This window comes from Clupea harengus, chromosome 12 (assembly GCF_900700415.2).
Source record: "Clupea harengus chromosome 12, Ch_v2.0.2, whole genome shotgun sequence".
Lineage (NCBI taxonomy): Eukaryota > Metazoa > Chordata > Actinopteri > Clupeiformes > Clupeidae > Clupea > Clupea harengus.
Window position 1 is genome coordinate 4,532,262 of NC_045163.1, and position 25,480 is coordinate 4,557,741.

The window sequence follows — 25,480 nt, forward strand, 5'->3', positions numbered from 1 at the left end:
TAAAGTCTCTGCTTCAGGTTATTAAGTAGCCCTATAACAATATGCATTAAAGAGCGTACCATCAGAGTAGGATTCAATTCTGGTGCACATGTGTACATTTAATGTTAGAACATAAGCTGTACTCATTGGCCAATAACGGAAAATAACTTCGTCATGGGCCCAGAGCATACGATTTTTAGAAGTAACCAATATATCATTTCGATATAAATTGTATGGTTTTCATTTAAGTTTCATTTATTTCTGAACCGCTTCCTTTGGACCAACAATTGGAAGATTTTTTTTCCAGAACTATAAATCCTGCCTCAGCCTTACACGCCCCTATTCTCGGAATGGGTCGAGCCACACGCAAAGGAGCATCAACAGGACCGAGAAGGCTACATGTCCTTTGCTGGGTTTTTTTTTTCGCTCTCCTTGAAAAGGACCTGCGCAGCTCTGAAATAAACGGCACGCCTATCGCACGGTTCAGATGATGCTTTCTGTATTTTAACTACATTTATGATGTGAATTTCCGAGGATATGTGTTTATCCACATGCTTGGATGTAGTGATTTTTCTGGTCTACAGTGCTGACAGCAGAGGATCAAGGATTGCTGAATCTTTTAGAACAGTGCTTAAGGAGGTAGGCATTCACCATTGTTAAGCTTAGCTGTCATCTGCACCCAAACCTCTAACAAGATGCTACAAGATGATCGTTGTCAAATGCTACAATATTGCTGATTTTCTTTACAACTACCTAGTTTTAGAGGTCTCAGGTGTTACTGTTTCTACCTCACCAGTTGAAAGAAATAGAACACAAACGAAGTGATCAATTATTTTCTTTGCTACTGTATGCTGTTAAATTGAAGGTTACCGTGAGAAAGTTGTAGCCAGCATCCCATAGACAAGAGTAGTGTCGCCGGCTATCATTGGCCTGTAACAGAATGCACTCAGTTTCTAAATATCGTCTCAGCAAGGATATTGTGATGGCTACTTGGTAGAGTTAAAATCTTTACTCGAACGTGTTAATATTTCATTGTTTATATAATATTGACAATTAGACTACTTTGGTTACTGTAAGCGTAAAGTGTTTGGCTATTGGTATAAGACTAGGCCTATACAATCAATTAGTACATGGTTAAGGGCATCATTCTCTTCAGAAAGGTTTGATTTTAGGCCTACGTTTTTGGTTGTGATGACTAACGCTCCTAGTATATTTAGCATATTTAGCTACTGAAGGAACAACTAAGTCCCCATTGAATTCCATTAAAAAAAAAAAAACATAGAACTTGATAGGTCTTCGTAGTTTTCCTGTCGTAACAGGAAGCCACTGCTTCCTAAACTGGAAAATCTCTGTTTTGGTTTAAATGAAGGCGTTAGTGTTGATTGTAAAACCAAGACTCTCTCACCCTTGTAATAAAGTACAACGGAAATTATTATTTCATATAAAATCAAAAAGGCCCTCAACATTTTGTTTTTATTTCTATCCATCCCTTCGAAGTGTGGGTTCCCTATTTGTCTTTTACCATTTGAGCAGGTGCAAGCTTGTAAAAGTACAAGATAATTGTTTAACATACTAAGGTATGTTTTTGACATATTCCCGATTTGAATTACCCCACTTCCCATTTTAGGCAAAAGAGAAACAGGATTTGGCATCCTCATTATAGCCCAGTAGATCCGACTGCTTTTGTTTGTTTTACTGTTAGTGTAAATCCATATAGTCAAAAGACTGACACCCTGCCTCAGGAGCTTCATATACATTTACATTGAAAAACAGTTGACTTGATCCACAATGTCAAGGTCCTCTCTCCATTCTTTTCAGATACTGATACAATGGTAGAAAACGCATCCATTGGAAGTAGTATTTAAAAACAAGGGGATGTTGGGGCTGTTGTCATTACATGCCCATATTCCGAATTTTGCTGAACTGAATATGAGAAAGAATATGACTTGCTTCACTTGAACCAGCCTTACGCCGTCTCTGTGCAAGGCAGAGATGTAATCAATGGCTCACTAATCTGATTGTACAAATCCAGCTGTCTGTTTCCTGGCGAGCTCACTGGACATGATCCCTGATCTCTCTTTAGGGGTGTGAAACATGTGGTTTGTGAAGAAATGGTGGGATGATTCTTGGCTAAGACCAGCAGATGGGGCGGGTTAGAGTACAGGCAGTGAGGAGTCGCTGATAGGAGAGGTTCGGGTAGTTTTCTGCTCTGAGGTCTTGTGCTGGAGCCCTGTTATACACCAGCAGTGCTTGGTCATACTCTGGTAACCAGCTCGGATGAGCAGCATGCAGTGATGCAGAAGTGTTGGCACACATAAGCACATCCCATGGCAGTGCAGGCCAGGGGGAGTGCCTGTGTGTGTGTGTGCGTGTGTGTGTGTGTGTGTGTGTGTGTGTGTGTACCTGCATGCATCTGCTTGCATGCAGTTGCACTGGAGGAGGGGGTGGTGGTGTGAAGGCTGCTGTAACCATGAACTATATCCATGTCATCCATTGAGATAGACTCACTAGATATCACTAGATATTGACCTCAATATGGGAAGTGGGTAATGATAATAAGAGGCATGGTTATGGCTGAGCATAATGGATTGTTGTGGTAGGATTCTCCCCACCATGTGTTTTCTCGGCAGAGGAGAGAGAGAGGCCTTGCCCATTGGTGATGTTTTCTCGGCAGAGGAGAGAGTGGGGCCTTGCCCATTGGTGATGTTTTCTCGGCAGAGGAGAGAGAGAGGCCTTGCCCATTGGTGATGTTTTCTCGGAAGAGGAGAGAGAGAGGGGCCTTGCCCATTGGTGATGTTTTCTCCAGAGGTGCCTGGAGGATTCTGGCGAGACTAGTGTTGCCCTGGTGACTGCACCGAGCGGCTGATTGGGCGTTGGCTGCTCTGGCTGTGCTGAGATAAGTGCATTTCAGTTGGGGTGGAGAGAGAAGGGGGTGGGGTCACACAGGAACACGCAGAGAGAGAGAGAGAGAGAGAGACAGGCTGCAGAGTGCTGGAGAAAGATGACGGGAAGCCTGTGTCCCTCAGCATAGGATTTCCTCCTCATCTCAGACAGACAAGGCTGGATGGAGCACTGGTTTGTGTTGTTTTGTTTCTAAACTCAGTTCTTCCTGCTTCTAGATAACATGCCTTTCCTCCTCTCATTCTGTCGATTCCACTGGAATTTCTGTTTTGCCTGGGCTAACATTGTTTTAGTCGGCTTAAAAACAAGTGAACCCATATGTATGATACTGTGGTAGTTTTATATCTAATATTTTTTTCAGGATAATGATATTCATAGATTGAATGGACACAACAAAAGGCATTTGAGTATATCAAGAATGAATGAATGGTTAAGAATCAAAGATACTTCTGTTGTGAACTCAACCCTGTATCCTTTTTTGAAAGATCAGGTGACTGCATAAAGAATGGCAGACTATGATATTTGCATGGCTTCTAATTGATCATGGCTCATGTGTTTTTGCATTTCGGACCTTACTCATTAGTCATTCAGGGTGTATTTGTGTTCTTGACATCTTCCCAGATCTAGGTAGTTGCGGTTAGTTAGTATATTTTTGCTGTGCTTTCACACTTCTACAGGAGCCTTCCTGTCTGGAGCAGGCATGGACACATCTATTAGTGCACGAGATGAGTAGAGTGCCACTAGATCACTCAAATAAGGTTGACTCACTCTTTTTGCTCTCGTCTCCACTGTAAATGAGGGGCTAAAGAGCTACAGTAGAGCAGTCCATGAGGAGTCACGCCACATGCTTTAGGGTTTAGTCAGTGGGCATGCAGGCTTCATTTGGGTGTGAATGCTAAAAACCAAAAGAGTATGTACCTCTGTACCTCTGTAATAAGCATGGATAATGGTAGTGTCCAAATTCGTAATTGTAGTTTTGATGAAGTCTTGCCCAAGACCAAGGCTAATGACTTAATGTGTGAAGTCCTGTCTGCTCTAAGCCTTTTCATACTTCATTTCAGGTGTTTCGGTGTTGTTTCAGGGTTTATTTTTCAGTTGCATTTTTGTACTGAATGCAATCATGTGAAATGTAAACTTATGCAATAGAACACCTAAAACAGAGCATTCAGATGCACAGAATGCCCAGTAATGTTGGACTATTACATCTCTGTAGACCTCATATAAGCACCAACAAAAACGGCAACTTCAAATAGCTACAGTTTGACCATCTCCTATGCCGAGATGTGGACTTCTGTCTTTTCAGAAGTAAAAAGAAACATTTGAGCGTACTCTGTTGTTCATGTTGATCAGCCGTGTGTTATCCCATGTGTAAAACATGCAGACAGTGGCTGCCAGAATATCTCAATGCACATTCTCCTTAAGCACACTGAGGAAATATGGAGCTTTAACTTCGTCTCAAAGCTACAGCTGTAAATAATAGGCCTATCCATTCAGCCTTCACATCCTAATCATGTGTGGGCTGCAGGACTGTGTGTTTGTGTGAACCTCCTATTGTTATATCACATGCAGCCTGAATGACTCCTACACTCCTTTTCAGACTGTTTAAATGGTTACTTCCCACAGCAAGATAGACTTCAGAACCTAAAAGTTCAGAAAGTCTGTGTTACTGAACTGAATTTAATCACGATTGCAAATCCATGAATTACGCTTGTCATCCAACATTGAGAAGTTCATTATCGCCCTTCGAGGCCGCCTCATTCCCAGATTACGTCCTTAAACACTGCTCAGCTCTTGGGGGGCTGTCTGAGGAGGACTCCAAATTGAACTTCATTTGGAGGCTGTCAGATGCAGATGGGACCTCGCTCTGCTAATGACTGGTTTTGTCCATAGAGCCAGTGATAAATCATGTCAAAGAGGCGGCGTTGGGGATTGGTAGGTGCCCTTCATGGCTCAGCGAATCTGACCCATACTGAGCACCAGTTTCCATAACCTGCTGTGACATCTCATCCTGCTTGAGAACCAGATCTGCAAAAATAGCTAATAGCTGTTGTGCTATTCATTCTCTCCCCGATGATCATGTTCCTGAATGAACTGTGGACTAGGCACTGCAGTGTTGTTTCAGGATTTCAGGAAGCTTATGAATTTCATAAAAAGGAGAAACAAAGGCACGTATTCCATTGGGGTTACTCAAGCTGTGTTTTGTATTGAACTATCATTTCTTGCAGGCATTCTTTAATTCCTTTAAGGAAGTATAGTGAGTACAACATCACAAGGGGGAGAAGGAAAAGCCACGCAATTAGCCAGTGGCACACTAAAGTCAGAGTCTGCAGAATTTGTAATCTAGACCTGCTGTGTACACAGAGCATCTTTGTCTCTTTTTGTCTGGAAGGAAATGTATTCATCGAGCCTTGGGCTTTTAGGCATTTGCTTTTTGACTAATGAATGTACTTCAGTCATAAAATATTCAGGACGCCAGCTTCCTGATTCATATACGAAACCGAAATTAGCAGTCTCTCTAATCAGAGCCGATAATGGAAGGCGATGCCTTTCTCTGGAACTGTGATGACCATTTGTCCAAAAAGACATTTCTTAGAAAGTATTGTTCTTGTGTTTTGGTCAGCGACTGGAATTGGAGATGAAACTTAAAGAGATAGCCAAAAGGTCCTCCTGAAAGGCTGAGTTCAGTGGCAGGGCAATGGGAGAGGGAGGTGTTCTCCATACCGCGTCACGGATCCAAATGAGAATGAGAGGACATATTACTCTTGTGGCTCAGGATAAATGAGAGTTGGGGGGGGGACTGACTGATTGACCGCTCTCGGTCCCATCCCCAGGGACAGTTTCAGTGATGAGATGCGACGTCCTAATGTCCTATAAGAGGCTCATTTAAGTCCGGCTTCAACTTCCTGCTCTAATTTGCGTATGGCAGGTGATGTCAGTGACGGGAAAGAAACGATGGCAAGAAATGTTTTCAGTACATTTACCCTTTCTTCACTTAGCCGATGTGTTTGTCCCAAGTGACTTGCAGAAGACAAAGGATATATATTTAATAGCATTACTACCATTATCCCAGCACTGTTTTTGGCTTATCTGGTTGACTATTTTATTGCTACATCTGGGATTTCAAACTGTGACGTTTTGATTTGTTAGCCAGTTTTTAAAATGATGCAATAATGATCCTGATCCAGTAATGGCATCAAAATAAAAATACAATTCACTGGTGGTAAATGATTTATACTGGCAACAGAGTATGTAATAGTATCAGAAACAGTAGCAGTAGCATGTGTTCTCAAAGCCCACAGTACTAGAAGTAATAGTAATAGTAACCATATTGCGGGAGTCCTTGTCTTAGATGTACCAGCAGTGGTTGTAGCAGCAGAGGCACAATCCTTATGCTACCCTCCGGATCAAATACAGCCAGTATTCCTGTGGGGATTCATTGATCCCCTTTGACATCAGTGGGGATGTTAAATCGCCTCAGTAGGGGCCCATAATTAGATGTGTCAGTGCAGTTAGGGTGGGAGTCTCTTTCAGCATGTCACGCTTTCACCGTTTACACAGGATTGACTCATAATCACTGAACCGGATGTGGATTGAAATAATTCCACCAGTGCTGGCCCTGACAGTGTTTTAGCCCTAGGCAAGTTTCATTCTGGTCAATAATATACACCAGTACATTGGTCAATGGTCACAAAATTAATACAATGGCTGTTGTGATTGGTTATAACTCAGCAGCAGAAGAGATGAGTGACCCAATCCTACAGTCGTCGTGAGATAGCATAATTCCCCCCCAAAAAATTATTCAGCAGCGCCACTCTATGTCGCCTATGCCATGGGCCAAAATGCCTTCTTATGCCATCACACAATTGCCAATTAAGTTGGTAATCCTAAAGACAGACCCATGCCATATTTCATTTTACTGCCCTATTTATTAGGCAAGTGTTTTAAAAGGTCAATATTATTGGATTTCAGTAAATCACATGACCTCACTTATTTCCCTTCGCATTCACATAAATTGATCATGTGCCCTTTTGTCCCATTTGACTCTGGTCTTTGAGAGCTACTTAACAGTTCATTTACTTTACAGTTCATTTACTTTACAGTTCATTTACTTTACAGTTTTTTGCAATTGCTTTGGTACATGGTCAGATCAGAATCAAAATTCTTGTACTTGAACTTGAATTTTGAACAAACTGCAAATGCTTTGGTTTATTCATGCAAATTAGTTTCTTATTGTTGCTTATTGTCTGCAGTTGCCTACATTATCAATTGCATATGTCATGTTGATAAAAATGTATAATGCAGCTTCTCTGTTGAATGGTCAAATCGCCCAAAACATCTAGGCATGTATTTATTGTGTACGGCATAACATAAAAAATGGTTAAACCTTTTATCACTGTTATTCAAGCGTATATTTAAAAAGTTTCAGTGACACAATTCTTTTTTAACGTGTGCTAATTTTATATATGACTTGATGGTTTATTTTGGCTTGATTCAATATGTCTAAATGCAGGAAATATGTGCAAAATGTCAGGGGTCAGTGAGCCAGAATGTAAAGTGGGCATGAGGGAAATATACAGTAACAGTATGTGACATTATATCTGAAAACAAGGTGTTCATTCATATTCACCACTGAGCTTACTAAACAGCACACTAAATCTTATCCTCCGGGAAATCATCTCCAGTGATCTCAGTCCTTAGAGAGCCCTTAGAGTCCTTTTGTAAGGACCAGCTGGTTATTTGAGCAAGTTATAGACTTTTTCTGGAAATATATTGTGTGCTGCTAGTTGTTTTCGAGAAATGCACTTACTGTTTTAAAATGTTATGGATGATTCGAGAAATGTACCAAAGTGACTAACTTCTTCCCCTTCTCAGATTTTATTACAGTAACATCTGGTGTCATCAACAAGGTGAATGATTTCAAGCTGTTTTTCCGTCATGCAAAAGGTTAATAATCTCTCCCTCTTATTACTCCATACATTTTCAGTGATTGATTACATTTTTATCTTAGATCTCATTTGAGAGATTTCATTCAGATTTAGTGGCTGTGTTGGTTGAACTTTCACCTTTTGACCCCATCATCTATCTTATTTCCAGACGGCAACTGCTCCGTGCAGTGTGTCCTCTTCGCGAGGTCCTAGTGCCCCTGGATCCCCAGCCACATCCATTGTGGTAAGATCAGTATTTATTCTAAATGTGTGTTCACAACCATGCCTGAAAATCCTTAATCTCATTCGTTATATGAAATAGACACCCAGGTTAAACACTCCCCCTTGTAATAAGGGCCTCTTTGCCTTTTCAGAGTCTGCTTGTTAGCCTGCGTACATGATAGCATATCGTCTCTGTTATCTGACAGGAGACATGCATTCACCACACCAATTCTCAGGAAGTCTCTTGCTATTTCAAAAACCAGTTTTGAACTTAAGCTATCACTTAAGTCTCTTTGTAGCTTCTTTTTCTACCATTTCACCCGTTTCAAACACCCAATTTAAAGTCTCTCTGTAGGAGTCGTCCAGTCATCTATCTGGCTGATTATTTGCACTAATATTCTTTTCTTTCATGTAAAAGGAGTCAGCAGATATATTATAAGGATGCCTTTTGCAGTCTGGACAAATATGTTGCCCTCACAATGTTTGAACTGGCAGAAATGTAGACAATGATGTGTAAAGATTCTGACACTCCGTGGCTTTGGGAGAGTTGAGGGCTTCTGATCGTTTCCCCGTTGCCTTGGGCATAAGGCAGTTTTTTGGCAAGCTGTTTCTTTTGTGCTGAATTGTAACGGTATTTTATCTGGCACTGAAAGCTCTAGTGAACATATTTGAACTAAAAAATGTAATGAAAATGCCCTTAAAACATTCTAATCTAGATAGGCTGTAGGTAGGTTGTAAGTGTGCCTATCATTATTATAATATTTTTTTTGCATTACTTGTGTCTCAAATATTGAAATATGCCCATTCAAAGATTTGTTGGAGTTTGTGTTTCTGTAAATTCTGAAATCAGAGTTTCATTATTATTACAGCCTCAGTAATAGTTATAGTAACAGTCGTCTTCATGGTAGTCATTTTACCTATATCTGCTCTTAAAATCATATTGGTGGGCCTCCTTTTTTAACTTGATTTGCATGCAGGCACGAATGGACAATCAGGTCATTGGTTACATGGATTTGGCAGCCATTCCCAGGGACAAAGCCATTCTGGAGGTGGAGAGGCCAGACCTAATGGTGTATGAACCCCATTTTAACATTTCGTCCCTGGACAGATCAAGCCGCTGCAGAAGCCGTGAGGTCAGTGCCCTTATAACTCTTGCCGTCCTTTCAAGTATTTAGTTGAAATAATTCATGTTTATTGTTTATTGTTTATTGTTCTTCTTTATAACACAGACATATATTTAGAATCCTGGGTGTGCTGCTTTTCTTAGAACACAGGATGTGCAATTGTGTGAAGACCAAAGTGTGTTTGTTTGATTTGGTTTGCTGTTTCATCATTTCACACAATGACTGCTGAAAGTTTCATGGGACTCTTTCCTGCTTTTAGAGGTCGATGTCACCACACTCCATCTCTCCGCCTCCATCTCCTGAGGTAAGGCATCACTCCTTTGTTTAAATGGTCATGTGGTCAATTTGAAATGAGAAAAATACCACATCTCCTCAGCTCATTTGCATTCCCAAGATGTGAAGATTTATTTGAATACGTCGTGAAGGAATGTGTTATTAAAAGATTCAGCTAATGGCAGAACCTGTAATTTGATCTGAGCTATGAAGTGTTATTGCCTGCACATCCATAGCAGCTGCCCCGGCCTTATAAATCAATAGTGATAATTGCATCCTTTTGCAGAGAGGGGCATTAGTCAGCAGGGGTATTGCCACTGCTACTTATTGAAGTAAAGCACATTCTCAGAGCAGATATCAGAGCAAAATCTGAAACATGTAGCATGTAGCATGTAGCATCTCCAGCAGAAAATACTACATTGATATAAATAAACACTGTGACTTACAAATAGTAGGTGACAGTGATAATTAATTAAGAGTAAGTGAAAGGGATAATTTAGACAAGTAGAAATTTCAAGAAAAAAAGATATTACTATTGGATAATGCACGAGAAGATGTGTGATGTGTGATGAAACTAAGGCTTCTAGATGAATCCACAGCCTGCTCCCTTTCTCCACTCCCCTCTCTCCCTAGCCGTTCTGCAAGGAGCCTAAGGAATGGCCAGAGCAGGGCTCTCCCGGGGGCTCCAATATGGGCTCCACCACACAGCTCCGGAAAATTAGCACTTCCTCGCGCGGAAGCATGCAGCACTTTCACAGGCCAGGTACAGTTACTACCCCGCAGAACACCTGACTGTCGGACACACAATGACTCAGACGCATCAACATCTATTTTTTTTAAGTCTTTTTAAAAATTATCACAGTTCTTATAAACTTTAACAATTACAGACCTTATACAGACATTATACAATACATTATGAATATGATCTAGAATGGAATACATGCTAATGTGCTAAGGTCAAGGACTCTTCACAGTGGAGGGAAATTAAGTAATATGTTTGAAGCGTCTAAAAGCCACTAAAAGTTATATTACCGAAATCTATCACTTGGAATTGTTATCAACACGTTAGCCGAAGCCTAAGTTGAGGATATCAATGGTTTGATAACACACAAGTGGCGACAGGATGTTATCTTATCAAAATAAGTTGGAGACTTAGAATTGCAGAAAATGTTTTATAACCAGTCTGCATAATGAATTTTATTGGGGCATGTGGAAGCTTGAACATTAGTTTCTATTACTGTCATTGGAGGAGACTTCAGGCCTCGCAAATATTAAAAGTCATTGGTATTATTAAACTCTGAATTGCTTACAAGAAAATAATAATGATGGTTTTGAAAATCATTAGTTTCCACGTGTTATATTGAATGTTGTGGTTAATGCATGTTGATTTGTTTTGATGTTTGCTTGTTTTTCAGATAATGGATCCAACATCTATAAAAAGCCTCCCATTTATAAACATGGTAAGTTCCAAACATACTTTGAAAATAAGAGGCACACCTGGAGTGTTATGTTATTTATTTGTTCATACAAAATGCTTTTATAATTTTCATGCTTTTCATAATTATTGTGACCTACTGTATATTATTCTGTCTTCGACTCTACTGTTTTCTGTCTTTAGACTCTACATCACCACAAAATAAAAACACAGGGGACAACATAATCAAGTCCTCCAAGTTCCCAGCAGCCCAGCCTCCTGATCCCAATGTGCTCTCCAAGATTGAAACGGAATACTGGCCTTGTCCACCCTCATTGGCTACCATGGGTACAACCTGCTTTCATATCTATGGTTAAACTCAATCATGTGGTCTTGAGTAAATCTTACCCTTTTGATATGGTTCATGTGGTACCGTTTCCCCATGCTTAGACAGAAGATTACACCAGAAACTAGTCCAGCAGTCACTGGTCAGAGCGTAGTGAATATCCTCATCCCAGTGACAGCATGGTTTAATCATCTGTTATTTATCCCCTCAGAGATTGAATGGAGGAGGAAGGCAGTCGAGGAGGGGAGACTGGGGGAGGACGATGAATACGAGGACCTGACGGAGGACGCCAAGCAGCTCCAAGAGCAGGAGCTTAACAAGGTAAGAGAGGCGCGCTGTGCTGCGGGGACACTGTGTGCCCCATCAATCACAGTGCAGAGCGTGACGTCTGGCTCCCGTGACGGCAGACGGCTCTGAATAGGGTTCTACCAATGGTCTCGCAGGAGCCTCTGTGCTGAGTGGTGTTTCTGCTAGACCACTGAGTGGCACTGCGCAGGATTTCGTTTTTTTTTTTTTGGCCAAATGGCCTGTTTTACCATGCGGGCGGGGTGTGTCTGGCCGTCTGAGCCAAAACACTCTAATGGACTCTTGTAATCAGAGGGTTGTTTGTTTTCCAGATCCAGTCCAACTTGGGCAAATTGATTCTGAAGGAGGAGATGGAGAAATCAGAGTTCCGCAGGAAAACTCGCTCACTTCCAGACAGGACACACATGCACTTAGGTGAGTGCTTTATGAGATGTGTTTGCTGTGTGTATTTTGCGTGTATCCTTTCTGTGTGCTTTGTATGTGTGTGTGTATATATATATGTGCGTGTGTCCCAGGATACTTGGTAATTGACTCCCAAATAAATACATTTCCCTGTCTTAGAACTAAACATAAATAGCATCTGCTTCATACAGAGACAGTGTGTTCATGTACCAAGATGCCCATCCTACATATGCACTTAAACAAACATGTTTGTGTACATACACAAAAGCATATACATTTTGTCCATGGATGATTGATGGCATCTGTGTTCCTCTCAGGATCCTCTTCAAGCACCTCCAAATCCACCTCTTTACCTGCCTGCAGTCGATCAGGCCTCACCAGGGTAAGATTGGGTGGCTTGATTGGGTGGCCTTTGCTGGTACTCAATTCCGTTAAGTTTGGGCTCCTTTTGTGGTACTTGTGAAATAAATATCAAATGTAGAATAGATAACATTAGAAGTTTGTAGTAGGTCCACTGAAGTACATTTTTGAAAATGCATTTCTACACAGTCAGTGTCAGCCTGCAGATGAGTGTTTTTTGTTCACATCCTTTTTCTCGACTTACTTAGTTGATCTCTTTTTATACTTTTAAAAATCTCCCCTCAGCTGCAGTCTGCAGACTTTCCTTCTACAGAGGGAGACCAGGCGAGGCCAGGTACGCAACATGTTGGAATGATTTTGATATGAAGGATTATTCCATTTAAATAGTTTGGTTAATTGTCAGATGTTCATCTGATTCATACTTGTATGCTCTGTGGCCATTTCAAACTAAGACCCTGTTTAACTTACCTGATATCAACAGCAAAAAAAAACGTATGCAGTGTGATGTACTAATTGAGTACAAAACAGACTAGGCAAAATATATTCCTAGAACTAGGACCTACAAGCGTAATAAATGCATAATGCTTCATGTTCTCTAAATTAGACATTTTGTGCAGGTTCTCTGAAATTTGTGCATATTTTCTTACAAATCCAGAAGTAAACAAATAAGTGCATTAGTGCCTAGTTGTTTTGATTTGGAGAGACCAATCATAGCTTGACTATAGTTGGCATTTTTTTCATCCTTGTGATGTACAGCACATTTTATTCATTACAGTATATTTTTTCACATAGCAGGTTCTTCTGTTTAAATTGACTTTAAGTATTGCTTTATTTTGTTTGTCAGTGCTGTACTTTATGGACATCACCTGCATCCTCCGTGAAATTAGCATTAAATTAATATGGACTTACTACTAGTGCCATGCCCTTCACAATTATACATATTATGGCATACAAAGGATGCTCATGATAGGTTCACATTAAAGGGACATTATGAAGGTTATTTTTGTAGATGACTAGTATGTAAAACATCCTCTAATTCATTTTGATGCCATATGGTCATGTTAACGACCGATAAACACATGTATTGGGGGTGGTTTTCTCTGTATGAAGTAATAATCTCTCCCACATTCTACACTCTTCATGTCTCTTTTTTGGTGTTTTGCAGGTCAACAGGTAAGCTTGTTTCATTGGTGTGTGTCTATATGGTTTGGACCTGGCTGCATGTGCACTGATATAACACTCAGTCTAACTGAATGGTGCTTCCCTTAGTAGCCATAATGTTCTCACATTAACACTCATTTTACTTTTTACTTCAGCTAAAATCCAAACTGAGCAATTATGCTGCTAAAATTAAGTTGAACTTTACTATCCGGCAGCGTATTTGCCCGGTTGGATTTCTTGCCTTTATCTCAGTGACATAGTGGAACTGTGTCCTGTCTGGCAGTGATTGGCCATGTTCATTAAAGAATGTTCCCATTTTACCATCAGAACAAATGTGTTCTGATGCTGTGCTAGACTGGAAGAAAATTGCTTTGTATGTTTTCATTTATTTTGCATTGCCAAAACCTGCACCGCAGATCTCATTGGGGGGGAGAGGGGGGGGGGGGGTTTGAAATTACTGTTTCTGCCAGTCTCTTCTGTTTGAGGGAATGTCTGGGACTTTGTGGTATCTTTTTAGAATGGAGATACACAAAGAGGGAGAATGGACAGAGGAAACTCACTGCCTAGTATTCTGGAACAGAAGGTGAGGGGTCTAGGTTGTCTTAAACATATACACTGTGTATATGCCTCATGTACTGAGCGCCTCCAAAGTTTTCACTGTGCCACAACAGCTAACATCACTCACTCCTAATGTATTGCTATTAGCCAACTGAATAACCAGCCACCCCCATATGGCCATCAACATTCCACTGCCCTCTGCAGTTCTGTATTTGATCCAAGTGGAACTGAGAGGGGAAAGTGGAAATAAGAAAGGCACACCCTAGATTATTTGTAGTGGGGGGCAAAAGAAGACTTTGGAGGCTGCTTCTCCCTGATCATGCAACCCCGTTTTTGAAACTTGCTGAGCATGCTGTTCTTCTCTCGGACTGTCAGCGATCACAAGTAGGCCCGCCTTTAAAACATGGAAATGCTGTTCTCCCTGCTGTAGTTTGGAGCATTCATCCCTTAGTCTCATCTACTTCACTGGTATGACCTCTTTCCTGTCACTCTGCAGTGAGTCATGCTGGGTAGTGTCCGGTCATGACAGGGTTGAACGCCTCTTGTGGAGTTTGGATGAAACTAGCATGTTGACACTTGATAGCTGTGCTGACTTGTCCTCAGATCTACCCATATGAGATGCTCATTGTGACCCATAGAGGGCGCACCAAGCTCCCACCAGGTGTGGACCGAACTAGACTGGAGGTAAAATGTGTTTACATACAGTAGTTTTATTCATGAGGATGAAATTGTGTCGTCATCATCATTATATAATTTGACTTACATGAGGAAAGTGCATTTGCGATATAGGTATCTAAATCTCCTGGTGAAAAGACTGATAGATTGGATGCTCTGTTTCCTCCCACACAGAGGCATCTGTCTCCAGAAGAGTTCGAGGAGCTGTTCGGAATGCCCATCACAGAGTTCGATCGTCTGTCGTTGTGGAAACGCAACGACCTGAAGAAGACGGTGTCACTTTTCTAACGATGGTGACACACTGAGACTTTGGGCCGTTGGACATACTATTTGGTCTGCTCTCGGAGGCAAATCATCTCTATCAACTAAAGAGTTCCTTTGAAAATGCAGGAAGACACCTACATTCACATATACAAAATAGAGCCATATCATATCTGAAAGCTATATCTCAATACTTAATTTCCTGTCCTTTCACCAGTCAAAGCTGAAGCCTCCTGTGTGTTGTCCTGTCCTCAGTATGGTCCACAGTAAGGGCTTTGTGTTTGTGAGCTATTCAGTCATTTTACCATAGCACGGTCTAGAGTATACACCAGAGGCTTTAGTCTCTAATTCTACATAATTCTACAAGTTAGTCTTAACAGTTCATGTTGTTCCAAATACTGATACTAAGAGCACTGTGGAGAGCTCTGATACTGGGCCTTACCGACCAGGCCTTGACTAAAACACCAAGTCACTTTTAGTCAAATGTGTGGAAAAGATTAATTTGATAATACTCACTACATATTTATAGAGGCAAACATTTAATGCTTTTCTGAGCAAATCTCAAAGTGCCCATTAAATGTTTTTTAAAATGATATACAGATATGCAAGACCATCACCCCAATATTGTCATGATGTTACTCTAGACTTCCACTCTGTAGTTTAATAACTTGTGTTAATTTATTGTGGAGTCTGAAACACTGTTGTACAATTATGGAAAAGAATATTTATTTGCTTTACTGTTATTTAAACCTTGAATATATAAACTGCGTGTTAAAACACTCTACATGTTTTCAAGTAGTCTAACCACAGTTTGGACAAAGTTTAGTTACAGTGATTAAGAACTGCAGGTCTATTTAAATAACACATTATACAATTTAAATATCAAATAAAGAATAACTAATATTAAGTACACAGATTTTTTCATTTTCACAACTGGACATTGCCTAGCACATTTCATAATTCTTTTCTCAATGTAAATCAGGACAACCTACAGAACTGAAGGGAAAATATCTGCTTAAATGCAGACTCCTAGACTCATTGAAAGTTGTTGACATTGAGAATGTAGGACAAGACTACAATAGATGTACATGTAGTGATACCTTTTTTCTGTCTTTGTAGTTCTTGATTTAATGATTAGTAATATTTGTTTTTTTTCTGTTTGAATTCCCTTTCACATATTCATTTCTTGGGGGAATTTGACCATTTCGCATGCACCTCATACTGGGTGCAGAATATGGATGTAAAAAATATTGTTGACTGCCACCAAACTGATGTACTGTACATCCATGCTGCTCCAGCATTGTTTTCAATGATTATTATATTACATATTACCACATATCATCATAACACATGTGATGAATAGTTGCAGCTCATGTCACGTACCTAATTTGTTCTTTGTCAATTCAGCAGCATCATATATTTGTGTAAAGATGAATAAAGACTTTTCTGTGCACTGACTCCCAGTTCCCTGAAAAGCTGTTTATTTAAAAAAAAAAAAAAAAAAAAAGGGTTGTAACTCTGAGGTTGTAAAGACTGAGTTGAGTTAAGCTTTCCAAAGTCTCTTGTGTAAAGTATAGAATTTTATTTAGTATTTTGCAATTGGTGAGTGATATTCATGTGAAAATAAATACTAGCCCTGCATCTTAGTGAAAACCTCACAAAGTGTAAGTCTAAAATACGAACTTGGGAATTTTTCAACCTGGGCCCTGTTTTTAGATCTTTTTGCGTCCAAACTTTAACTAAGAACAATTAATGATCAAAATCGGTCCAGTATTGAGTTAGAATGCTAATACAGTCGACTGCAAAACAGCTATGCAATGGAATCCTATGAGGCAAGCCAGCACATCAAAGTAAACAGCTTGTTTTCACCACTGACAGTCTCACAAATGTTATAAGGGTTCTGGCAACATGGAAAGGATCCTACAGAGATACACCTGTGTCTATTTACCTCAACAACTGTAAAGAAGCTGTAGAAGAGGACTGTCTTGATATTCCGGTCTGACATAGCACCCACTCTGTGCCTGTAGTTGATTATCAAAGGGAGGCGTCTCCAGCACCACACAGTAGACCAATCGACTACAGGCACAGAATGAGATGCTACGTCAGAGACTGAAAGAAGAGAAAGAGAAAAGAAAACTGACTGTACAAACAGTCATCTTCTACAGTTTTTTTTTACAGTTGTTGATGAACATAGTCTATCTTTGTAGGGATCCTTTCCATGTTGTCAGACCCTTATAATAACAACATTTATGAGCCTGTGTTCGACATGCTGGCTGCCTCATGGGATTCCATTTTTAAGGCCATTTTGCGGTTGCCGGTTTTGCCTAACTCAATATGAAAGTACATGTGATTTTAAAATATTTAATAGGGCCCAGGTTGAAAAGTCCCTGTTTCCCTTTAAGATGATCATGTGTTTGTGTCATGATGTCATGTGTTTTTCATACCACAATCCACAACTACAATGTTTTTCCCCTTTTCCTACAGCTCCCCACTTCTCATTTTGCACTTTCATCAGTGTGCATGTTTTCTACAAATGGTTCCATGGTGGTTAAATGGTGGTGATATGTGACCTCTGTTCTATCTGTTTCACAGGGAAGTCTGTGCTTTCCAGCAATATTGCTACACTTATATGAATGAGGTGGAGACGTGGAGACCCCAAGATGCTACCAAACTCTACATCACCAAGAGCAAAAACTGCATGACCAATTTTCATGAAACTTGGTGGAAAGGTGAAGCATGGAAGCTACGGGCTAAGGGCTAAGTGTAATGGAGGCAGGGGCGGACTGGCCATCGGGGATACCGGGGGAATCCCCGGTGGGCCGACGAGGTTGGGATGGTCCAAAATACCGGCCCACTACCATCACTAACCGGCCCTCCCTATATCACCCTCAACTATTTTCCATACTACTCAGAACACGTTTAATTTCCTCTCGTAACTATACAAATGTATTTCACTGACTTATTTTTATACTCCTCCTCGCGATCTGTATTTACACTCATGGTGCCTATTTTTCGAAAATGTTCTGAAGTGTCTTCTGAAATGTGTTCTTACGGACTTCAGAAATTCAACATAAGAAACAATCTCCACCTTATTAATGAACACCTGAAAATGGGTTCTTACACAGCCGAAGTGTTCTCAGCTGTGCGGATTGAGGATGAGGATTCCTAAATTAAACGCACCTGGATTTGCATACACGCCCCGCCAGGGCACGCAACCGCAGTGACGTGTGCCGTCAGCCCTTCTAACACGGAGCGGCCCGTGGGGCATCTGGTAGTTTTGAGGAATTGCATTTAAGAAAACTCTGGGCCATTTACGACTGTTATTTCGCGTGACAGTGACAGTGATACAAGGTAAGTTGTGGCGTTGAATTGGCCAATGTTAGCTTGCTTTTCACAGATGAGGTGACGTTCACTACCAACTAGCCTAGCTAACGTTAGGTAGATAAATGTCCAAAATTGAGACCGTTATGATCTGGTAAAATAGGCAAGCTGGCGCTGTTGTCATCATCGAGATGATTTATTTTAACATGTTAGCCGTAGTCACTTGTTTACAATCGATGAGCAAGCTATCCATGGTGGTAGTTGTAAAGAGGGCAATCTTATAATTTCTAATAACTTATGTAAAATAAGTTAACCAGCTAGCTTGTTATGCTAAAATCACCGTGTTACACACAACACTAACATTATAAACAATGTAAATATGTTATCTAGATTAGATAGTGAAGTCATAATAACACATGAGTATACTGATATTGGTTTTTATTATCATGTGACTATAATGCACCCGGGCCAGCAGAGTTAGTTTAGGTTCTGTTACTTAACTTATTGTTTTATGCACCTTCAACACCCCTACACACACACACACAATCACACCCAGCATGCAACACTACTGATACCACTGATGTTCACACCCCATCGTATGTTCTATTCTGTTCATTTCTACAATATAGTTCATACTAATTCTACCCTCTGATTCCAGTTTCTTTATTGTGTGGATATTCATTCCTTAAGGTTCTGTAGTTATACGTATAACCATCTGATACTAGCCCAGAGTTAAGCCCATTCATCTAGCAAACTATACCTACCTTGGAGTGTTACAATAGCCAGTATCATTTTATTCCATGTGTCCATCCAGGCAAATTGGTGGATCCAAATGTTATTTTAAAAAAACAACATATATGATGTAATTTCTTTGTAATCATCCAAAATAATGTTAAGTGTATGGGTATTTTTCCAAGTAGGCCACTGACTGGTCGATACGTACGATGCATTGATTGGGCAACGCGCCGTGTAGGCTATTGAGTGGGCAGCGCGCCGTGTACTGAGTGGGCCGCGCGCCGTGTATTGAGTGGGCCGGTCTGACACTAACTCCCGGGCCACTTTTTTCCCCCAGTCCGCCCCTGAATGGAGGGGATCTGCTTAATCCCAAAGTGTGCTCTCTATGACTTGAGTGAGGTCAAGGGCTGTTCTATGAGGGGTCAGTCAACACAGGTTGTCTGGTAAGAACAGCAGGATGCCAACAGTGCGAACAGGGGGAGTCGTGAACCCGTCCTGGGGGAACTGAAAGCAGTCTTGTCACCCTCTGTGCATGTGAACCCCATGCGCAGCCCATGGGACACTGGGGACACAGGACTGGTTGACCTCTCAGTGCCCCCAAGCATCGTGCGTGGCCTGCACAATGGAGGTGCACAGCTGGACACTGCTGGGAACGACAACCTTCTGAACACTAAGGAAGAACCAGTTCAGTTTTGGAGCGGATCCATGAATTTATGTCTACGCTCCCATCTCATGCTCCTAGCCCAAGCCTTTTCACACCTGTGCTTTTTAGTCTGGTTAAATCAGACTCTGTGTAGCGAAGGGAGAGCGTGGTCACCCCACCCGGACTCGAACCCAGGTCTACAGGGTGCCAAACATGCGCTCTGACCGCCACACCAAAGAGCCCGGCTCGATGGCATGGCAGCCAGAGCACATATTCATCTGTAGGGACGATCACATCGTCACACTAGATTGTTTTCCCCCTTAGTGTGATTCGTTTGGGCAGGTGTGGCATTTTTATACCCCAATGAAACAGGAAATCATTTATGATTACTTAAAATCTCCTGAACACTAAGGCCAACTTAAAATGAGTTAAATAGGCCTGTGATCATGCTTCATTTATATTTCCTTTATCCAGATTTCTTCAGTTGCCAATAATTCTGACATATGTGATTTTGTTTTTAAAATGTATTTTTCACTGATGGTTGCTTTATCCTCAGACTAAACATACTTCAAATAAAGGTAAGATTTTGTTTTATTTTCAATATAATATTAAGATTATTAACTAACAAAGGGACAAGTCTTTTCAATCACATTTAGCAAGGATGATAATAATTCTGGATAGCAATGTAGGTACTTTTTCTTCAGTTTCCTCTTTTCAAATGAAAACAAAAGGAAAGCCCCATGTATCCTGTTGTCACATGACTGATTAAAGGGCATGGTTATCGAAGTGGTGTCCACATGAAAAGCAGTTACATTTAATGTGAGTTGAAGACAGTCAAATTAGGCTTCCCCTGACGAAAGCATTATAATGCAGACTGGTTGGTCAGATCCAGTCGATCTAATTGAGCTGAATTCTTTCTTCATATCAGAGAAGTATGGATTTGTTCTTGAGAAACCATTGGTAAGAAACCTTAACTTTTCATGTTATTGCCACATAATTGCTTCTGAACAAGAAATTAAGCTTTGTCATCAATTTGAGCTGTCGTGTGTAATTATAACAGCTACTTTCACTAGCATAGGCTTATGCGAAACTGTTACACAGTGTAATCAATTTCATAGGTAATTAACAGTTAATGTCCTCAATAAATGTGGAATATGTAGATACATTTTGTTGTGAGAAATTGAAGGACTCCTTTAGTTAAAACATTGTAGATGTTTGTAGTTCTACACAAAGTAATTGAGAAGGCAATGTATTTCTTAATTTGCCTGGGCAGTCTCTACGTTTTGTTTCTTTGGTTTCTGTTGTTTTCACTCATACAAATATGAATAGATCTAATCTTGGAAAGGAAACACGAGACTATTGGATACAATTGGATAAGATCCACTGATAACTAAGTATCAAATACCAATAAAATAAGGATGTCTGTCATTTAAAGACTGAACTCCCACACTACTATCAGCTGTGGATGGATATAGCCAACAACCTTACACACCTCATCAAGACACATCAACTTCGAGAGCTGGTGGAAAAGGTATAACATTTCAAAATAAAACTTCAGCTGATGTCATGTGAGGACACTCATTTGTTATGAAGTTAAACTTATCATCCCTGTATTTGTATTTATTTCCATGGTTACATCGTCTGGGTGACATAAACAGATGCCTCTTCTGAGCACTCTCCGTCTCCATGGACACCGGCAGCTGAGGCTTGCTCACCTGGCCTTGGGCTTCATCAGCATGGGATATGTATGGCAGGAAGGGCCACATCAGCCAGCTAAGGTGAATACTGGATGTGTGAGAGGGTGGGAAAAGAAGGTGCCACAGATCTATAAGATACAAGCAGTCCGGTGGAGGTTAGCATTGGCAGCCTTGGCTCACTTTGTTCCCCAGGTGAACACACCGCCACTGGAAATTAGGGGTTCTCGTGCAGCTAGCTCTTTCAACCATCCAATGTTTTCAGTTGTACACAGGAAAAGTTGTTAAATTCCTCGTGCTATTTGTTAGACTTCCCACAGCGGCCAAACCTCCCACATGCAATGACTCATACCCAACATCCTAGCCTATGAATTACAACACATCAGAGTCCACTACAACCACCATACCGAGACTTAACATTACCTAACAACAACAATGACAAAGAGACACCTTTGTGAGCATTTCCCCTCGTCAGTGTTTCACTGAATTAGGCCCACCACATCTATGGCAGGCTTAGCAATGGTGTCTGGCGTCCCAATGTTAAGCTTTCACAGCACATCATAACCAACTCTATCCCTAAAAGATACAAGATAGCATATTTGCAAACTTTTATCATTGGTGATGTATCATTGGTGATGGTTTTCGTATGTCTTTTTGGTAGTTAACTCGCCAGTTTTAGACGAACAGTCCTTACTGCTGCTTTAATGAGACTGTCATTTTTTGAATGGTCCCTCACAGGCACTACCCAAAGCTCTGGCTGTTCCGTACTGTAATGTGTCACAAACATTGGGTCTCCCTCCCATCCTGGTCTATGCAGACTGTGTTCTGGCCAACTGGAAGCTTAAGGACCCAAAAAGGTTAGGCTTTTGTCAGTGCTTATGACCTGTACTAGATTAAGGCTCACAAATGTTGTGTAATTCGGATTTCATAAGCAGGGCTTTTCAGAGTACACTTCAAACTCTGCAACATTGTTTTCATTTGTTTTTTACAGTTCAATGGAATTTGGGTGAGTTCATACAGCATTTAAATATGCCTCATAACACAGCAGAAGACTAGGCCCTTCAACACCCTTACACAGGAGTTCTATAGCTATATCAGTCAGTAGATGTTCTTTTTCTGAAAAGTGGCACAGTATAGATAGAGACATTTGTTCTGACCCCGTGGCTGCCTTTGTTTTGGGCAAATGAAGTAGGCGTTACTGGCCAAACCTGTAATCAATCCAGTGCTTCCAGTAACTAGTATTGAGTTCCACAACAGAAGGTCACAGGAACTTAACTCACAGAGCCTTCGGCTGGAAGGATTTGAGGAAGCTTACCGTGAGTCAATGCAGCCAAAACATGCCGGCACAGCTGTTTGTGGCACGCCTACACAAATTGGCAGAGCTCGTCCATCTGAATTCAATCTGGACGTTCCACAGTAGGAAGTGTGGCAAAGCCATAGGAATGGCTCATAGGGGCAGATGATGCACAGAGACTTTGACACTGGCTATAGATAGAGAGAGGTGACCTTTGGGTTGAGGAAGGGAGAAGGCCAACCAGCCATCAGGGATCAGTCATGAGACCATAAGAGATGCCTCTGAAGGCACCTCATTATGGGATGTAGCCACTGATGGAAATGAGCAAAGAAGCTGAGATAAAACCGTGTGTTGTTGTCATAGAAACTTAGATACCATCTTCTCATTTCCTGGAGGGGAGAGTGGTAAAGGCTTTTTCCTGGTCTCCTTGTTGGTGGAGAAGAGTGCAAATTCAGGAATACAGGCAAGTGTATTGTGTAACATTGTACACCATTGTATAACATAATCAGTACATTCTTTGGAGTGAACAGCCTTTATTTTCTCCCATAGGGCATAATCTCAGCAGTGAATGCCATGGCGACAATTGATATGAACAGTTTACATATGGCTCTTCAGAGAATTGCCTTGTCGATCAAGAACATGGAGGAAACCTTCAGGCTCATGCACAGTAAGTTCATTTAAAAAAAGAAAAAAAAAGAAAAAAAAAGATTTTTATTTTTGATAGACTTTATCAAAATCATAAGCACAATCAAATGGTTCCTAATTTACATATTGTACTGTATACTCTGTGGTTCAAGATCATGTGGACCCAAAACTATTTCATGGAACATTCCGAATCTACTTATCTGGGTAAGTAAACTTGTACAGTTGATTGTAAAATAAATGTCAAACATGTGAATATGTGTATGTGCTTTAGTTAATTATTCCCATTCACGGAACTTGAACACGGAACACGGAACTTGAACAGTTGATTGTAAAATAAATAATTAATTAATTATTAACTAAAGCACATGTTCAAGTTCCGTGAATGGGACACACACACACTTCCCATGTTCACAGTTAATAGGTAATGTCACATTGTGAACATGGGAAGTGTGTGTGTGTGTGTGTCTGTCAGATGGAGAGACAACCCCATGCTGCCAGACGGTTTGTGGTACGAGGGGGTCAGTGAGGAGCCTCTGCAGCTGTCAGGAGGAAGTGCTGCTCAGAGCTCCACCATCCAGAGCCTTGATGTGCTGCTGGGCATTCAGCATGACAAGGACTCAGGTGGGTGGCACATCTGTGAAACAAATGAATGATTGATTGATCGATTGATTGATAGATAGATAGATAGATAGATATATATATAGAGAGAGAGAGAGAGAGAGAGAGAGAGAGAGTACTTTACTGATCCCCAAGGGGAAATTGTAGTGTATCAAATGTATGAAGTTACAGTTGTACAAAACATTGAGCACTGACCTTTGATGGTCCCCTTAAAAATGAAGTGACACCTCTGTCACTTGTTCATGCTGCATTTGTGCTGATGTGTGCAACACCATGGCCTCGAATGACAAAAGCATTGTTTTTCTTTCTGTATCTGTCTCTCTCACTCTGTTTGTCCCTCATTGTCCTCTGTTTGCGTAAGACAGCAGGCTTCCTCAGGCGGATGCAGAACTACATGCTCCCTTCACACAGGAAGCTGATGGAGACTGTGGCCTCGCGGCCCTCTCTGCGCTCTCTTGTGCTGTCCCGCTCCGACCGCTCCCTCTGCCAGGCGTACAACTCATGCGTTTCTGCTCTGGTGGCGTTACGGAGCTACCACCTCAATGTTGTAGCTAAGTACATCACAGTGCCCGGGCACAGGGCACAGGCCGCTGGGTGCCCATTCCGTGGAGCGTGCATGGCCCTCGGTGACCGCGGCACTGGAGGTTCCAGCCCTATGACTCTTCTGAAGAGTGTGCGGGATAGCACCAGAAAGGCACTCATCCCCCAGCACATGAGCCTAGCAGAGGCATGAGGACACATGAGCTTTTACAATGGACCATGGTACACATGACGACTTGTAGTAGTTAAGTATTGTTCAGAGCGCCACTCTTGTGTGAGATGCTTATAATGCTAAAACAGTGAAATCAAGCAAAGCTTTAAGTCGGAATCTGTATTTGTGATTTAGTCATTGGTTTATTTCAGCTAATGACTATGTGAACGTGTTGTCAATAATGCCACTAATTATGTATTATTAATTAACAATGGTGCTATTCATACTGTAAGGGTTGCTATACTGTACATATTATGTTAATGTCTATGTTTATAATATCAACACCTCCACATACCTGATCACATGTTTTGTGATTGTGATTGTCATGCATACTTGCATGATTTGTGATTGTGATTTTGAATAAGTTGTTCTGAGCAATTAATAGGGGTATCTTGAGAAAACCAAGTCAATTCATCTTAGAAATGTCATGTGTGTGCATGAACACAAGAGGGCAGTAGTGTGTATGTTACATAGAAGAAGTACATAATCTTGTTTAAGCCTTCACTGGTGGCTGTACGGTACTGTGATCTGATTTCACAGGTATCTGAAGGAATCCAGTGTCCCCTATTCTGAAAGCATTCTGCATTTTTTAAATGATTATTATTATTTTCATTCCATTAATGCCTAAAGGGAACCTTTTTATTGTATTAGAATGATAATATGTTGTCCATCACAGCTGTGTCCAAAGCAAGTAAATGCCCTTTTGCTCAGCTCTGTCTATGTCATGAACAGAGATGATAAGGTTATATGAGATGGAGGCACCTTGTAGTGTTTGGAACAGCATGTCAAAGCAGAGGTCCATCAGTAACTTACAGGTCCCAGTTTGACAGGTCTTGGTGCATGGAATGATATTTTCTCATCGGAAAAGGCTG

At 41.0% G+C, this 25,480-nt stretch overlaps 2 protein-coding genes across 5 annotated transcripts; both read left to right on the forward strand.

The window, feature by feature from the left end:
* The first annotated feature begins 344 nt into the window (after nucleotides 1–344).
* On the forward strand, nucleotides 345–16,365 carry dmtn (dematin actin binding protein). 3 transcript variants are annotated; one of them, XM_031578346.2, is made up of 16 exons: nucleotides 346–618; nucleotides 7,753–7,824; nucleotides 7,975–8,049; nucleotides 9,005–9,160; nucleotides 9,411–9,455; nucleotides 10,058–10,187; nucleotides 10,840–10,884; nucleotides 11,043–11,186; nucleotides 11,396–11,505; nucleotides 11,802–11,904; nucleotides 12,210–12,274; nucleotides 12,538–12,586; nucleotides 13,418–13,425; nucleotides 13,931–13,996; nucleotides 14,575–14,655; nucleotides 14,821–16,365. In XM_031578346.2, the coding sequence occupies exons 2-16, from the start codon at nucleotides 7,792–7,794 to the stop codon at nucleotides 14,932–14,934; spliced, it is 1,224 nt and encodes a 407-aa protein (XP_031434206.1). In that variant the 5' UTR covers nucleotides 346–618; nucleotides 7,753–7,791; the 3' UTR covers nucleotides 14,935–16,365. The 3 variants fall into 3 exon arrangements, with proteins under 3 accessions (XP_031434208.1, XP_031434206.1, XP_031434207.1); XM_031578347.2 differs by lacking the exon at nucleotides 346–618 and adding an exon at nucleotides 2,928–3,054; XM_031578348.2 differs by lacking the exon at nucleotides 13,931–13,996 and having other exon boundaries at nucleotides 345–618.
* A 3,544-nt stretch (nucleotides 16,366–19,909) lies between these two features.
* On the forward strand, nucleotides 19,910–25,318 carry LOC105910904 (indoleamine 2,3-dioxygenase 2-like). Of its 2 annotated transcripts, XM_031578294.2 has the most exons (10): nucleotides 19,911–20,566; nucleotides 21,042–21,137; nucleotides 21,265–21,384; nucleotides 22,039–22,157; nucleotides 22,292–22,306; nucleotides 22,958–23,057; nucleotides 23,144–23,261; nucleotides 23,392–23,443; nucleotides 23,712–23,860; nucleotides 24,223–25,318. In XM_031578294.2, exons 1-10 carry the CDS (start codon nucleotides 20,474–20,476, stop codon nucleotides 24,588–24,590), a joined length of 1,230 nt encoding a protein of 409 aa, XP_031434154.1. In that variant the 5' UTR covers nucleotides 19,911–20,473; the 3' UTR covers nucleotides 24,591–25,318. The 2 variants fall into 2 exon arrangements, with proteins under 2 accessions (XP_012695157.2, XP_031434154.1); XM_012839703.3 differs by lacking the exon at nucleotides 22,292–22,306 and having other exon boundaries at nucleotides 19,910–20,566.
* Nucleotides 25,319–25,480: the final 162 nt, after the last annotated feature.